The 16,030-nt window shown below is 38.9% G+C and overlaps 1 protein-coding gene across 1 annotated transcript in view; it reads left to right on the plus strand.

Annotated features, from left to right (window-relative positions):
- LOC139721617 (ragulator complex protein LAMTOR1-like) overlaps positions 1–15,726 on the plus strand; it is a 16,753-nt gene extending 1,027 nt beyond the window's left edge. Inside the window, exons 2-6 of the mRNA XM_071632949.1 lie at positions 6,460–6,530; positions 10,094–10,180; positions 14,239–14,316; positions 14,654–14,783; positions 15,628–15,726. Coding sequence (XP_071489050.1) covers positions 6,460–6,530; positions 10,094–10,180; positions 14,239–14,316; positions 14,654–14,783; positions 15,628–15,726 — 465 coding nt within the window. The remainder of the gene's footprint in view (positions 1–6,459; positions 6,531–10,093; positions 10,181–14,238; positions 14,317–14,653; positions 14,784–15,627) is intronic.
- The last annotated feature ends 304 nt before the right edge of the window (positions 15,727–16,030 follow it).

Consider the following 16,030-nt stretch of genomic DNA (forward strand, 5'->3'; position numbering starts at 1 on the left):
GCCTTGGTCTTGACTAACTCAGTAACTGCGACCAGCCCCAACGCGTAGCGTAATGGGGCTGCGCATTGTAGCATTCAAATCATGACAGGGGTAGTATGAATATCAACTTAAAATCGAACAATTTCTTCAATTTGAAGACTTACAGGTGAAGTTGAAGTGTTGACAACAGGTAACGTGCAACGTTTGGTTCCGCCAATAGTCCCTTTCTGTTCGAATTTATGACTTGATGTGACTCTATCGAGTGGAACCTGGGAGAGCTACACTGAATTGACGGCCAGCGCATGCGCACACAGACATCTTATCCGGTCAATGGATTTGAAATTTGAATGCTACAATAGGCAGCCCCATTATGCTACACGTTGGGGCTGGTCGCAGCTAGGTCTTGACATACTTATTACTTGCCAACATTTTCATTTGAGAAAGTGGTAGAATCCAGCTTACACTGCTTACACAAGCATTGACCGACAAGTCTGTCTAATTCCGCAAAAAACTTCTCATTTATAATAATGACATTTGCTGGGTCAGTTTTTTGCTTCTTAGACAGACACCATTGATACATACGTCATTGCGACAGTTTCCACCGTTCTGGCTGAAACGCAACTTCGACCCAGTTCCCCCCGCATAAAAATGGTTATTTTATTATCATTTTTTCCAGCTTGGTTTTCAAACCAATCTGGAAAAAATATATACGGGATTGATCAGTAAACATTTTGACTCGCCTCCTCCACTGTTTCCTCCTGTTTTCTGGTTGTTTCCTCCACTTCTTTGCAGCGCTCCCCAATTCATCGCCGCCTTCATTTGAAAAATGACCGCACGAACGTCTATGGCAAGCCAAATGCTCTATATAATCACTATATCGGTACACTTACGTTTATTGACTAAAGTACTTACTAGAAAGTTGTTCGTGCGCTGAATTTAACTTCGTAATATTGTGAATGAGCATTTGGCTTGCCATAGACGTTCGTGCAGTCATTTTTCAAACGAAGGCGGCGATGAATTGGGGAGTGCTGCAAAGAAGTGGAGGAAACAACCAGAAAACAGGAGGAAACAGTGGAAGAGGTGAGTCAAAATGTTTGCTGATTAATCCTGTATATATTTTTTCCAGATTGGTTTGAAAACCAAGCTGGAAAAAATAATAATAACCATTTTTATGCGAGGGGAACTGGGTCGAAGTTGCGTTTCAGCCAGAACGGTGGAAACCGTCGCAATGGCGTACAGTATGTATCAATGGTGTCTGTCTAAGAAGTGAAAAACTGACCCAGCAAATGTCATTATTACAAATGAGAAGTTTTCAAGGAATTAGACAGACTTGTCGGTCAAACACAAGCAGTGCTAGCTTGAAGTTGAAATCTCTCATAAAAGGTAATGTTTCAGTCTGATTTACTGCCAATTGCGGCCATGCAGTATCAAACGTTAGAGTTGGCAATGTAGATCTAGACATAATTGATGATGAACATGGTGTAAACTATTGAAAATTAGTGTTCATTGTTAATAGTAATACATTTATAAGTGTTATTTATTTGACTTGTCAGTGAACAGTTGTCCTGATAAGAGTCAACTTTTGTAATTGATACAATTGTAGTCGTATGGTGTAGGGTCAACCCTGTTTAGTGTTAATGTACAGTACTATGGAACATACACATTTTCATGATTTTTGTACAATATTGATATGAATGTTCATGATTTCACAGCAGGATAAAATTCTTGAATTAAAACAAACAGACTGCCTTGTTTTCTGGTGAAATGTACATTTTACACAATTCATGCAGGGTCTGTTTTTTACTATGTACAATGTAGCTGGGGTTTGAAATACACAGTGAATACATTAAATTTATGTGTTCTTATCCTCTTCATCAATTAAACAGCTAAACAATATTTTATGCACAAAATTGAAGATTATTGTGTATTGTATAATGAAAAAAAATTGACTTGACGAGCAGACCTGTCTGTCAGGCCCGTGTTTGTGGAATTTGCAAACAGTTTATTGAGTACAGTCTTATATCCTAATAACTAAAATAAGTATGCAATGTATGATGTACATCATATGAGTGCGCATGCTCTTTACGTTAGTCTCAGCCAACCATCAATGATCATGCAACGCTGTTTGCACTTAATTACTCGTGGCAACCTTGACAACTGACATGATGGCTAATGCTATACAAATGATGCACAGGATAGAGTGCGTTAGTGTAGGCGTAGTGCACTCGAGGGTATTTCGCCTCGTGCATGTTTCACAATTGTAAATACCCTCGAGTGCACTACGCCTACACTAACGCCACGAAATAATCCTGTGCATCATTTGTTTTATAAAATGGGTCGAAAATTCGAAAACTAACATCATTTTTCAGCGTTTTTCACGTACCTTTGTGGGTCAAGACGTCCGAAGATGTTCGTCCCAAACTTTTACGCACGTCGCACTCGCGGAAGTCCCGCACATACAGTACAGTGTGTATAAGTATAATGGGGGGTTGGGTTTCCGGACACCCGCATGAAAACTTACTTATTTTACATAGAATATGCACCCTTTACCTTAAAGACTTGATATAGACTCCTCATATAGGCCTACTAGACAACATACTCTGAAAACGGCGTGAGAATTAACCTGCTAAATCGTTGGATTTGCTCTTCAAAGTGACTCCATGTACGCGTCCGGTCCCATAACGCTTGGTCTACTGTACTGTACAAAGTGTACGTATACAGTAGTACAGTATACGTACGTACGCCACATATGTTATGCACAGTAAGGGAAGACAGGCCGGCCGGCCGGCAGCCCGAACTAGAAGTTGTTTACAGGATTGACAACGCGTACGCGTATGCATGCAATTCATCAAAGGAGCCGCCGCGCGCACAGACGATCGGCAATCTACCATAGGATTACAGGCAGTGCAGTTGTACTGAAGTAAAGGAAGGAGGTGTGTCTCATTTCAGCGCTTCCTATTGGCTACATTCTTGAACCCATTTTATAATATAGTATAACACAGTTTTGTGTTGTCTGTGCCTTCAAATTTTCAACCGATGACACCCAAGTTATAAAGATATCTGATGTCCACTGTACATTTAGTATGCTTGCAATCTCTTTTGTGAATCTGATGAAAAGAAATTTTCAGTGGTTTTGAATGCACAGTAGAATTTGTCAGAAGAAATTGGTATCCTCACTTTCTGCAAACTGCAAACATTACCAATAACACCTGTGTCTCAAACTTTCGGGCCTGTTACTCGTGTCATGCAAAAATAATGTACAATGTATAGTACAACTGTATGTTCATATGTTCATATGCATACTACCACAGTGGAAATGACCACAAGAGCAAAGTACAATTGTATATAATACATTGTAGTAGGCTTTGCCTTTCCAATGTTTTGAGATGTCATAATAAAAGATGCACTCCCTGCATCCAGCAAACTTTAATTGAAAAAGTGCTCCAAATGTGCTTTAAAGCTGTGTTTTAGAAAACATGTTCAAGTTTGCATTCAGACATTACCAAAAGTAACTCAGTGAGCATGATGCATGATTAGAAATACAATGTACAAGTATGGGTTCTCTGTAGGTGTGAAATCTCTCGATTAGGAAAAAAAAAAGAATGTGAAATGGGCCAGATGCACAGACCCCTATTGGTATCATTGAAGAAAGGATGTGATGCTGCAGTGCATTGCTAAAATTAATTGTTTCAGATAGATATTTGAATATTCATTATTCAACCAGTCATATTTGAAAGATAAGATAGAGATCAAACTTATACCAAATTTGGTAGCAGGTGTTGAAAACCACTTGAGATTCCGAAAACAGAACTTACAATTTATGTGTTTGTCGTTTTACTCACATTTTTCTTTGTGCATAAGGGGGCCAGGCATAGTTGTGATTACCTACATTGGCTTCATTGCATACAATTATAACATTCACTTTAGAGACATTGTGTGCTTTGCTACATGTACGTCTTTGCATATTGCTAAATGATGTTTGTTTGTTTTTTCAGCTTGAAGTGTGTACATGTACACAAGGCCCTAGATGACATGTAAAAACTGTCCCTGAAAAATTGAACTCTGAAAAGAATGATAACATATTGATCACCAAGTTACAAGCAAACTACCTAAAGAAAGGAGGCTCAAGCTACATTATATAACAAGCAAATCCTTGATTTCTTTTTAATGCTTTAAAAATGGGAATGATAATAAATTTGGTTATTTTGATTTGGTGCTATTACATGCATGTAAGTTAATGTTTTGTAGACACTAGAGTAAGCAAAAAACATAAAACTTGCAATTTGCATTGAAAGACCTTTTCTTATTTTTCTTGAGTTGATTTAGCCTGGGTTTAATGGTTAAATCAATCAGTAGGGCAGAGATCCTTTGTACACCCACCACCCCCCCCCCCCCCAGCTCAACTGATTTCTTTTAGAGCTCTTCAGCTTGTACCCCAAAATATGTACTACTGTATGACAGAATGTGCAAACAGCTCACCTGTGGTATTGATGGGGTTAAGTATCAAGTAGTTAAAGGGGAAGGCTAGTAACTGATCAGTGGGAATCAGTGAAAATGCTGGGAGATGATTGTTCCAATCCTTATGGGATTCATTCAAGAGTACATGATATATCTATTGTTGTGTGAAAATTGTTTGCTTCAGAATGGTCTCATATTCAAGTAATGTGCAGTTTAATGTTTCCAGGTTAGCATGCCTGGTCAGTGACGGGGCATTAAGCTGCACATTACTTGAATATGAGACAGTTCTGAAGCAAATAATTTTCACACAACAATAAATATATAATGTACTCTTAAATGAATCCCACAAGAATTGGAACAATCATTCCCCAGCATTCGCACTGATTCCCACTGATCAGTTACTAGCCTTCCCCTTTAAGCTACAGCCTTATTTTTTTTTCTCTTTCTCTCACTGGCTTGTTTAAAGAGGCTGATCCCATTCATGGTTCAGGGCTGTGTAGCTCTGCAGTTTGGTGGGGTAGCACCATAATTGCAGCACTGAGCTGAGAAGCCTTGAAAAAGTGGTGCAGAATGTGCCATTAAGAAAAGAAAACAGACCCAGGTTATTGGGTTTATTGGTGCAATATCAAGCAGTCCTCATGAATATTCATTCACCCTCTTACTTGACCAGGTGGGCAAGTGTGTGCGAATTAAGGGGAAAATACCGGTAAATGGGAAGGAGATGCCCACTTCATGTAATTCATATGTGACTGGACTAGCCCCAACTCCCTACTCAGTATTATGTAGGGTATGCATACATGTAATGCTTCTTCCCTTCCTTCTGAAATTCCTACAATTAGATTCAAAGCTAAGGAAACGAAATTTCTTTTACCTGTATGTGTAAATACCATGTTCTCATCAGATATTGAAAACAGGTTAACTTTAGATGTACAGTTGTATACTGTCAGCCAGGTTATTTGGAAATAGGGCCTCACAACCCCCCTCCACCCTCCCCCCAATATGTCATCAATTGGTTCTGCATGCAAGGAAGTTAGCTTTTGAAGAACAGCAGTGATCAGTGCCTTTCTAGGGTTTAAGGACATTTCTTTCTTTTTTTTTCTGTCTTTTTTTTGTGTGTGCTCATTTCTGAAGTAGGAAGTGCAACGTGAGGAAAAAAGTGGCCTGAAGTGTTGTGCTTGAGTTCAGTGGCATTTTTTTTCTTTCTTGTTTAATGGGTGAAAAAGGAAGGATACCTATTCAAAGCCTTTGAATCCATGTGGTCACAATGCAAAGTGCCTTGTAGGTGAGTTAAGTGTGCACAATATGAGCAGAGGTGTCATGTGTACTGTACCTATTGTGTTCGGACAGTGAGTCTGGAGAGGAAGTGTGCCATGGGACAGAAACTCGGTCTGCGAAAAACTTGCACAGTTCTTGTAGGTTTTGCTTATTTTAGGATAGCTCTTTTGAGTGGTTGTGCTCATACCATAGATAGGCTTGAGAGGCTATGTGTATGAGTACCTAAACAGCTGATTGATAATTACCTCTCCAAACACACAGAGAGTGATTCTATACCATACCAGACTTGTTTACAATATGTCCTACTTCAATCTTCCCTCTTGAAGTTTACAACATAGGTTTTGCAGAGTTACAGTACTGGTATGATTTGTTATCTTTGTGAGACCGTCAATGGCATCAAAACATATTGTTGCTTTACACTGTGACCCATTTTGCTCAGAATGGTACTGTGCAACTACTTTATTGTGTAATGTTTTTGGGACGTCAATAATGTGAGATTATATTGATTTGAATGTGAGTGTATGTGTGTGTATGTGTGTGTGATTGTCTGTGATGCGTACATACAATTACATTATATGCCTATATCTAAATTTACTTGTAAACCAGCCATGAACTTCTCCTGCAGCAAGACTACTGTATGCTGTAAAATTGTTTGGAATATATTCACATTCAAGTCCTGTAATGGCCTGAAATGTGGCACTGTATTAAACCTCTCTTGGTCTGAATATGTTTCCAATGATTCTACAGGACAGTGGGCCAAATGAAACAACACATTTATTAGACCCTGCCAGGAACACACCGAGCAGACCTGTGCACAGGTTAGTCCCAGTCTCCGTTCAAGTCCCATGTTTATATTTGTCTGTGGTCACACTAACCTTGTTTTGATATCACCCTACAGGATGTTGATCCTAATGAGCCTTTAATAAAACCAGAGGCGAGCTCAAGAACAAGGCCAGACAGGTTAGTCCGTATCACCAGCCTCCATCGTGGACAAGATACGTAACGTGGCTTCCAGAATCCACCTGTAACTGGTTATGTTGTAAAGATTGAGAGTGATATAACCTGGCACTCATAATGATTTTGCATCATTTTTGTTTTTGTCTGTTTCTTTGTTTGTCATAAAAGGTTTTATTTCCTTTTTGAATGTACTGTTCTATCAATGAGATGATCTTGTGTGATTAAATACAAATTGTATCGACACAGTAGGCTTTTCTCCTTTTTTGGTTCATCAGATCCCTAGCTTGAGAATGTAGTAGTAGTACTGTACTATGTAGTAGTAGCATTGTCATTCATCTGTGTGTTTTCTTCTTGCATTCTGGTTATTTTCACTATGGTATTTGTCATTTCTTTCACTGTTGCTTCCATTTAAATCCTACATCCACCTTTGCACTGTTATCCATGTATTTGGTTGCGTTTGTGTTTTGTTTTTGTTGTTTTTTTTTTGTGGGTTGCTGTATGTGGAATACAGCTCTATTTTATTTACTATGCATGGTGGAATTCATATGTAAACAGATGGTGAATGTGTTGCCTTTCTTTGTTAACTTTGTATGCATGCTGTGTACATTTTGATGCTGTATTATGTCTTGATTTATGGAGTTCAGGATGACTTTATGATTGTCCAGGTTGCAGTCTATCAAGTAGGCAAATGTTTGTCTTAAATGAGCAGAAAACGATGGACATGTGTTCACCAAAGAAGGATGTCCATATATATGTGACAGGCTTGAAAAAGACTAACAATGATGCCTAGTCTATTTGTGTATTGCTTATTAAGTGAGCTATTACATTTGTCATCTATTCAAGTTGCCTGGTAATTGTTAATTACAATTCCTTGTGGCAAATGGTTCATGGCATATTAATTGAGGGATATCACTGATTCAACTGGCAGTATGGTATGACAATTCAATGTTTACGAGCAGGAAATATCCTTGTACAGTATAAGTTTGATGTCTCTACTGAACTCTCTCCTTTTTAAAACCAAGAAAGAGAAGAGAGAAAGAAAATGGAGTGCCAGTTTCAAGCTCAAAGTAGAGCAGTAACAAACAGATAACACAACTTCTGCAACAATAAACTATGATTTTACTTTTGATATAAGGTTTTGAATGCACCCCACGATAGCTCTTTTACCATGAAAAGGAGTTTACTTTGTTTCTGTCCTGCCCAATGAAAGTACACTTTGTAGGGGTGGGACTGAGCAAACCTAATACATGAAGTGTCAGTTCGTCATCCCTACTTCATCTATCGCAAATGTGAAAGTTTATGGTGTAGACCCTTTTGAGGCATAACTTTCCGATCATTATCCTACAATGTAGTTATCATTAAATTTGGATAAGTGTAGGTATGCACATTGGGGCTAGTTTTTTTTTGCCAAGCAAGGTCACATCCCATGGTCATAGGTCATTGAAGGTCATGTGTTACAGCTTTCCTGACAACAGACTCCCTGTATGACAAATTACTATATGTAACCCGCTACAACAAAAGGATCCGAAAGCCGAGGGAGGTCGATTTTCTGAAAATGATATGGCATTATTCCCTCTCTCCTCCGCTTTAATTTCATATATAACACGACTCACAAAAGTACTTTGTTGTGGAGATATTGATGATATTATGAGACCATGTTGAGTGGTCTAGGAAATTAGCGTTTGAGAAGACCACCTTTAAAAGTTTTCTTTCCGACGTAATCGTGATCAAAGGGAGGTAAAACTGTCTTCACCTCTTGACAATTGAAGGTCTGCTCGTAGCAACCTCCTTGATGTTCATTCAAGCTTAGCGCCAGCAGTCTATGCACAGCCAATCAGTAACCAGGATGCCATGCACTGACCAATAAGATCGCTCCCTCATTGGTAGTCTTCAGACACGTTTCTGTTCTGTTGAAAGTTGGAAAATCATGGCCCAGAAAAATGCTAATTTCCTGCCTTTCCTTTGATGATTTAGCTTCGAAATTTTGGCAGATGATTGATGAAACATAGACTACAACATCATGCCAACAACAGAAATTTGATCATTTTGACCGATTTTGATGATATGACTTCAAATTCTCTTTTCTCGGCTCAGCCATCAGCGACTTTTGGATCCTTTTGTTGTGGTGGGTCTCATACAATGTTGTATGACTGTGAGAGATCTGCCTTTAATATGCACAACCTTGATATGAAAATTCACACAGTTATACAAGTATATTATGTATGCTTTTTGTCTGTATGTATGTAGACTGTATATTACTGCTGTCACATTTGGCACTTCTGCATGGTATCCCATTCAATCTCTATTCCATTTATTCACTTCCCATGTCAGTGTGCATTTCGCAGTATCCGAAGTCATTGAGACACAGCATTGCACCCTTTTTGTGTGTGTGCCAGAGTTCATTCAGCACATGCTGGACAAAATGTGATCATGCATAACAAAACCAACAAAAATTGCATGCCTTGATTTCATACATGGACTCAAAATAGGTGAAATTGGTCAACCTTGTCAACTTTTTACTACATTGAAAGTTGGTTTTTAATAGTCATGAACAGAATTTACCTAATGAGTGTGCAAAATTTCAGCTACTTTGATAATCCCTCCATAGTGCTTGCTATGGATTCCTGTTTGTGGTCCCATTCATTGCATGGACCTCTGCTGGGTGAGATTAGGCACTTTGAATAGACCTAAAGATTCAAAGTCTCTTTTCTCAGTAAACAGTTTTCCAGAGGATATACTTTCTTTCCACTATGGAGATGGGTTAGCAATGTCCATCTGCCTTGAGTTGTGTGTCATTTAAAGCTTAGAGTCTCCTCTGTCATAAATATAAAATTCCATGTCTGGCAACTTTTTGGTGGTTTTGTATTGCAGGGTTACAAGTGGTTGTCATCTGAAGTATCCGATTATGTCTATGTCATTTACAGTGTATTCTGTCTTTTTCTATTTTATGTAGTGGCTTGATGTTACCATCATGATATGAATAGTAGCCCTAAATTACTGACAGTAACTTGTACTTAACATGAATTGCAAGCTATGAGTGCATAATACAAAAAGCACGAATAAGCTCTTGCAGCATACTCAATTTACATTCATGAATTGTCCATTGATTTTCAAATTTGTCCATGTTGAGAACTAAAGGGGGAAAAAATGTTAGTAGGAAGTGAATTCGACAGCTGAGGTGTCCTTAGCATGTACAGAGACTGAAGGAGGTTTGTGTTGGACTTTGGTGTTATGACTGCATAGAAAGAATTCCAGACAACTTTGGGGATGATTTCAGGAAGACATTTACAGGCTTGAAGCGCCAAAGAGATACAATGTTTCTGTCATGCTCCAATGGATAGCTTAGTTACAATTCTCATAAACTGAATGAAATGCATGTCATTGGAGGTGTTTCATTTTTCCTCTCTTGTCTGTCTGCGTGCAGTGACCAGTTTGATGCTCACAGCCCCAATGGGATTCGGAGAGGTGACCAACAATCTGAGCTTAACAAAGTCCTGCAGAGGGCAGTCACGTAAGTCCTCCTTAAAAAGGGGAAAAATCCAGTCCAAATATAAGTTAGTCTGATAAGAAAGAGCAAAATCTTATGAGTTCAATGGTGAAAATTTGACTGAAATCAGATGAAAAATAAGGAAGTTATGACAAGTTTTGCTAATTTTTGCAAAACAGTTCTTGTACAGTGGATATGAATATGCGAATGAGTGAGCTAACCATGTCATAACCCCACAATTTTCCATTGATCAATATACAAAAAAAGAAAAAAAATGATGAAATTCAATGTTTCTGTCATTGAAATCTGTAACATGATGTTATTCCTGGTTGAATAGCGTCAGAATAGTGATCAGATAGATATACCAGGATTTGAGCCTTGGGCATAATTGCGTTTGAATGAAAAACTGGAAACTTCAAAATTTTATATACAATGTACGAACTACATGGCTAGTTGTGAGGATATGACATGCTCACTTTGCCATTTGCATATACACTGTACTCATATTGACAATTCAAGAACTGTTTCGTGAAAAATCAGCGAAACTTCAGAATGTCATAACTTCCTTATTTTTCACCTGATTTCGACCAAAATTTTACCGTTGAACTCAGACTATATTATTCTTTCTTATCAGGCTTACTTGTACTTATATTTGGACTGGATATCCCCAGAGAGATAAAAAGACCAGCCAAGACCCCCTTTTTTCCCTCCCCCAACAATGAATAAGCAAAGAAAGTGAAACTGAATATTTATGAATGCATTAAAACATTCCTTGTTTCTGGTTTGTATCATATACAGTATATATGTTGCAACAGGCAGTGTTCAGTTGTTTTATTTTGTCATGATTAGTAGAAGAATGCAATATTATTGGTAGGACAAAGAAGGAAAATGATAGCATAATTTATATAACAAGATGTTGATGTCAACAAGCAGTCCTCAGTATTGACATGAAAAGAGGTAAACTCTAAAAGACGAATAGTTCAGTTCAATTTTAATAATGACTGATTTAAGGAGAATTCGAATGATTTTCAGACTGTAGCAATTGAACACCCATTGGCTTTACTGCGTGCAGAGTTAGAAGAGAATTTGTAGTGTTTGGGATAAGGAATACGAAGGTTTCAAAATTCACAACAAACAGGGAGGTGGGAAGACCCCACCTCCCTGCAACAAATCACTATGAACGAAGGTGACATGGCAGCATTACATAAGAATGCATGATTATGTGCTCAAGGAAACAGAACAAAATTTTAAGAAGAAAGCATGCATAAATTCTGCCCAAGGTGGACTTGTTGAGCAAATGGTATTATTGTAGTGGAATTACATTGCTGCATCACTGGAATATGTGAACCTACTACAGCTGTATGTCGTCATCCTTGTTCAGTGTATTACATTTGGGGTTTTTAGAATATTCGTTCATCTGCTCAGGGACCAAAATGAATTGCACAAATCTATACAATGTTTGGTGCTATCGATTTATGTGCTACACTGTGCATGATGTTAAATGTTAAAAATTGTCAGGAATATCCCTTTTTAGCTCACCTGAGCCAAAGGCTCAAGTGAGCTATTGCGATCGCCCTTCGTCCGTCGTCCGTCGTCCGTCGTGCGTAAACTTTTTACATTTTCATCTTCTTCTTGAAAACCCCAAGACCAATTTTCATCAAACTTGGCAGGTAGCATCCCTAGGGGGTTAGGAACTCAATTTGTTAAAATGGGCACCATGCCCCACCCAGGGGGCCCCCAGGGGGGCCCAAACCCCCCAAAATTAAGGAATCTGTAAAAATCTTCTTCTCTAGAACCAGAAGCGATAGAGCTAAGTTAATACTATGAGTTGGTGCATTGGTGACTGTAGTTTCAAGTTTGTTCATGGCAGAATCAGGGGTGCTCCCCTTGGGACCCAGGGGAGGGGGGTGGGGAGGGGTCCTAATAGGGCTTAAATTGTACATTTTCATCTTCTTCTTGAGAACCCCATGACCCATTTTCACCAAACTTGGCAGGTAGCATCCTTAGGGGGTTAGGAACTCAATTTGTTAAAATGGGCACCATGCCCCACCCAGGGGGCCCCCAGGGGCCCAAACCCCCAAAATGAAGGAATCTTTTAAAATCTTCTCTAGAATCAGAAGTTATAGAGCTAAGATAATACTATGAGTGAGTACATTAATGACTGTAGTTTCAAGTTTGTTCATAGCAGATCCAGGGGTGCCCCTCTTGGGGGCGGGGGGCGGGGGGGGGGGGGGGGGGGGGGGAGAGAGATTGGGAAGGTCCAAATAGGGGCCTGAATTGTTCATTTTCATCTTCTTCCTGAACACCTCTTGATGGATTTTTGTCAAACTTGGCAGGTAGCATCCCTTGGGGGTCAGGATCTCCATTTATCAAAATGGGCACCATGCCCCTCCCAGAGGGCCCCAGGGGGCCCCAATCCCCCCAAATTAAGGAATCTTTAAAATTTGGGCCCTTATTGTACATTTTCATCTTCTACTTGAGAATGCCTGGTCAAATTTTAGTAGAGCTGTGAATGATTTAGATTAGTGACTGCGTGAAAGGTAAACTTGCGATACTCAGGTGAGCGCTAGACCCGCGGGTCTCTTGTTAAAAGATAGTCATTGTCATCTTCAGAGCTTCCCTCATGCTTTAATATTTGCAGGGTATAGGGCAAAGTGTTGTCCACTGCGGATCAAATTCACGTTAGATGTGATAGGATGGATTTTTAGAACTAAAAGATATGATTTCATTATCAGATGGCTAAGGATTACTGTTTAGCCAAGGAAATACTCCTCTTAATCCATGGAATTTAGCATGATTATAGACAATACCAAATGTTTTGGACATAAAGATGCAAGGACAGATTTGATTGAATTTTTTGCTGAAGAGTACTTTTATTCATTTTAATTTGCAATTTCTAGAATTTAAAGGATTTCATTGAAAGAAATAAGAAAGAATATTCCCTGTATTGTGTCCATATCAAACACAATTGCTGACATGAGACAAGCTATATTTAGGTTGCCTATAGCAGGGCTACACACTAACCTATTTCTTTCTACTGGTCAGACCTGTCTGACGGACCAGTAGGTACCCAGCTCTTCCATGTTTTACTGGTCCATTCCTGAAAAAGTTACTGGTCCAACAGTGATTTTTACTGCTCAGGGACCGTTGGACCAGTGCCAATGTGCAGCATTGCCTGTGGCCTACCACATTAGATCCTTTTATTAAAGGACAAGTTCACCTTCATATACATGTGGATTAAGTGAATGTAGGAATATTAGTAGAACACATTAGTAGAACACATTAGTGAAAGTTTGGGGAAAATCGGACAATCCGTTCAAAAGTAATGAATTTTTAAATTATCTTTGCAGTCACTGCTGGATGAGAAGACTACCATGATGTCACGTGCGTACAATGATAAAAGGAAAATATAAAGAGAATTTCACAAAATGTAATTATTTTGAAAACAATGCGCATTTCCTCAACCTGTCACTGATGTATGTTAAGGGTAATATTATTCCCCCTGCCTTCTGAAAGAGGCAAGTCAAGCATTCTTTTATTATGCAAGAAAAGTAAAAAATATGTTGAATTTTCTTTGTTTTCTTTATATCGTTGTACACATGTGACATCACAAGCTGTATAGTAGTCTTCTCATCCAGCAGTGACTGAGTAGAAACTTCAAAAATTCATAACTTTGGAATGGGTTGTCCAATTTTCCTCAAACTCTCACTGATGTGTTCTTTTAATATTGCTGCATTCACTCAATCCACTTGTCTATGAAGGTGGACTTGTCCTTTAAACTCTTCATTCTTTCTTCCCTTAACAATGAGCATAACTATTTTGATATTTAGAGGTTAGATAAAGGTAATCATCTAAACCATGAGGAGCATATTTCTAAGCAGAGTGGAAGCCACTGCAATTCCGAGAATACAGAGCAGTTTTATTTCGTAGTAGCAAAGTCGCACCAATACCGCTTACATGCTTCATATTTTGTGATAAAATTTGTTTACTGGACAGTTCTCAAGACCCTGATGGATATTCCTTTATCTTAAATGTTTGATCTTAATTTGGGTATCTTTGTATATTCCTCTTTTTCGTTACAGAAATGTCATAGATGTCTCTGCCATAGATTCGCAAGCATTGGAGCAGCATGAGTACATGGACAGGACAAGAGCTTACAGGTAGGCCCACGCAGTCATTTATGTGTTTGCATTGATAATGCAGCAGAGACTCCAACCCCAAGCATATCTTGAACTGGAGATCGTCTTCCTAGCCCCCCTAGCAAATTTAAAAACACACATAAATGCTTAGTGTGATCGTGACATGAAGGTAACATGCTTGCATACATTTCTCCGTTCAGTAGTGTACTCCACAATTGCAATTTCAGCCACGTGCGAAATTGTTGGAAAGTCCTGATTCACGAACAATTAGACTGCTGAATATATGGCATCTACTGAAAGAGTTGTGACTTTTTTCAGTTATGTTTTGTCCATATCTCTCTCTCTGTCTGTTGTTTAGCTCCAGGGTGGCCGTGGTGGTATCTGGTCCCAAGAGACCCCCCTCAAGTTTCCTGAGGCTCCCCAAAGGTGTGTCTATGCCCTACTCCGTGCTTTCAGAAGAACCAGTCTCCATTGCAGACATCAGTCTGGTGAGTAACAAACACAGTGTTCCAAACTGAGTGACAAATTGCCCTTCATCAATGAAAATAAGCACCAATTATTCATTGTTCATTTACTTCATTTCTAACAAGGTATGAATACAGCATGACATTTGCTAACACATGATTATACAAAATCGAAGAGGCTCCATTTATCATGATAAGGGAAGGTATAGTGTAATGAAATACAATCTAAATGTGAAATTTTAGTGTGAAATGATATTTGTTAGAAATGGAGGGGACTGCTGAAAAGAATTGACTTGTAATTTGCAGTCCCTTCATGAACAATATCTAATATCAATATGTACTGAACTAATGGAAGTGTTCAAGTAGTAGCCATGATGAAAAATCATGGGCATACATAGGCCCTACTCATGAAAGTTAGATGCCTTGAAGTTATTTGATCATGCTAATTTTCTGTGTTGGATATATCCAACTATCTTTTATATTAAAACAAAAACAAAAATAAAAAACACAAATCTATCAACCTAACATATATATTTTGTATAGATGATAAAACCATTCAGACACCCTTGTGCAGTCAGCAATGGCTTGCAGGCTGGTGGCAGCCTCTATCACCCACACTGAGGTGAATATATCGTTTGAGAGTAGAAAGCAAATGTGTCAAGCACATTTTAGCGGAGGTGATGTACCTTCCTCAATGCTGTGCTGAAAAATTCTAGTCAAGGGGTGAGCTGTGCATTCATGTATTGCAGGTCTAGAAGTTAGAAGCGAAAAAGTAATTCCTTGAGAAGTAGTGGCAGTGCAATTCAAGGAGTGCCCGTAACTTAACCATTTTGTTTTTCCCCTCGTCAATCTTTTTTTTTTTTCCCAGGTGTCTGATACAGCAGCGAAAGCATGGCAAGCCTCACAGGACATCCAGGTCACACACAAGGAGAACCTAGTCGCCCAGTTTACCATCCCTCAGAACTGACGTACCGTAAATGTTGTTGTGTCTTCAATTGTTTCCCCCGTGAATGAAAGACTATGCCAGAGGGCACGTAAAGTTGAGAGGGGAAAAATAAAAGAGGTGTGAAAAAGCCGCAGGAGAAAAAAAGGCAATACGGAGTACGGATAAGTCAAAAATATATAACATGAAAGGCTTGTGAGAGATTATCTCCTTGTAAGATATGCATTCCAGGCATAACTTTGATGGTAGGGGAGATTGAGAGGACTTCTCACTGTCAGGCAGATCTAGAGTGATGTAAGGCTGCATTCAGTTACCCTCTAGTTTGTTT

This window comes from Diadema antillarum, unplaced genomic scaffold, assembly GCF_040938485.1.
Source record: "Diadema antillarum isolate AM-2024a unplaced genomic scaffold, OU_Dant_1.0 scf00000146, whole genome shotgun sequence".
Lineage (NCBI taxonomy): Eukaryota > Metazoa > Echinodermata > Echinoidea > Diadematoida > Diadematidae > Diadema > Diadema antillarum.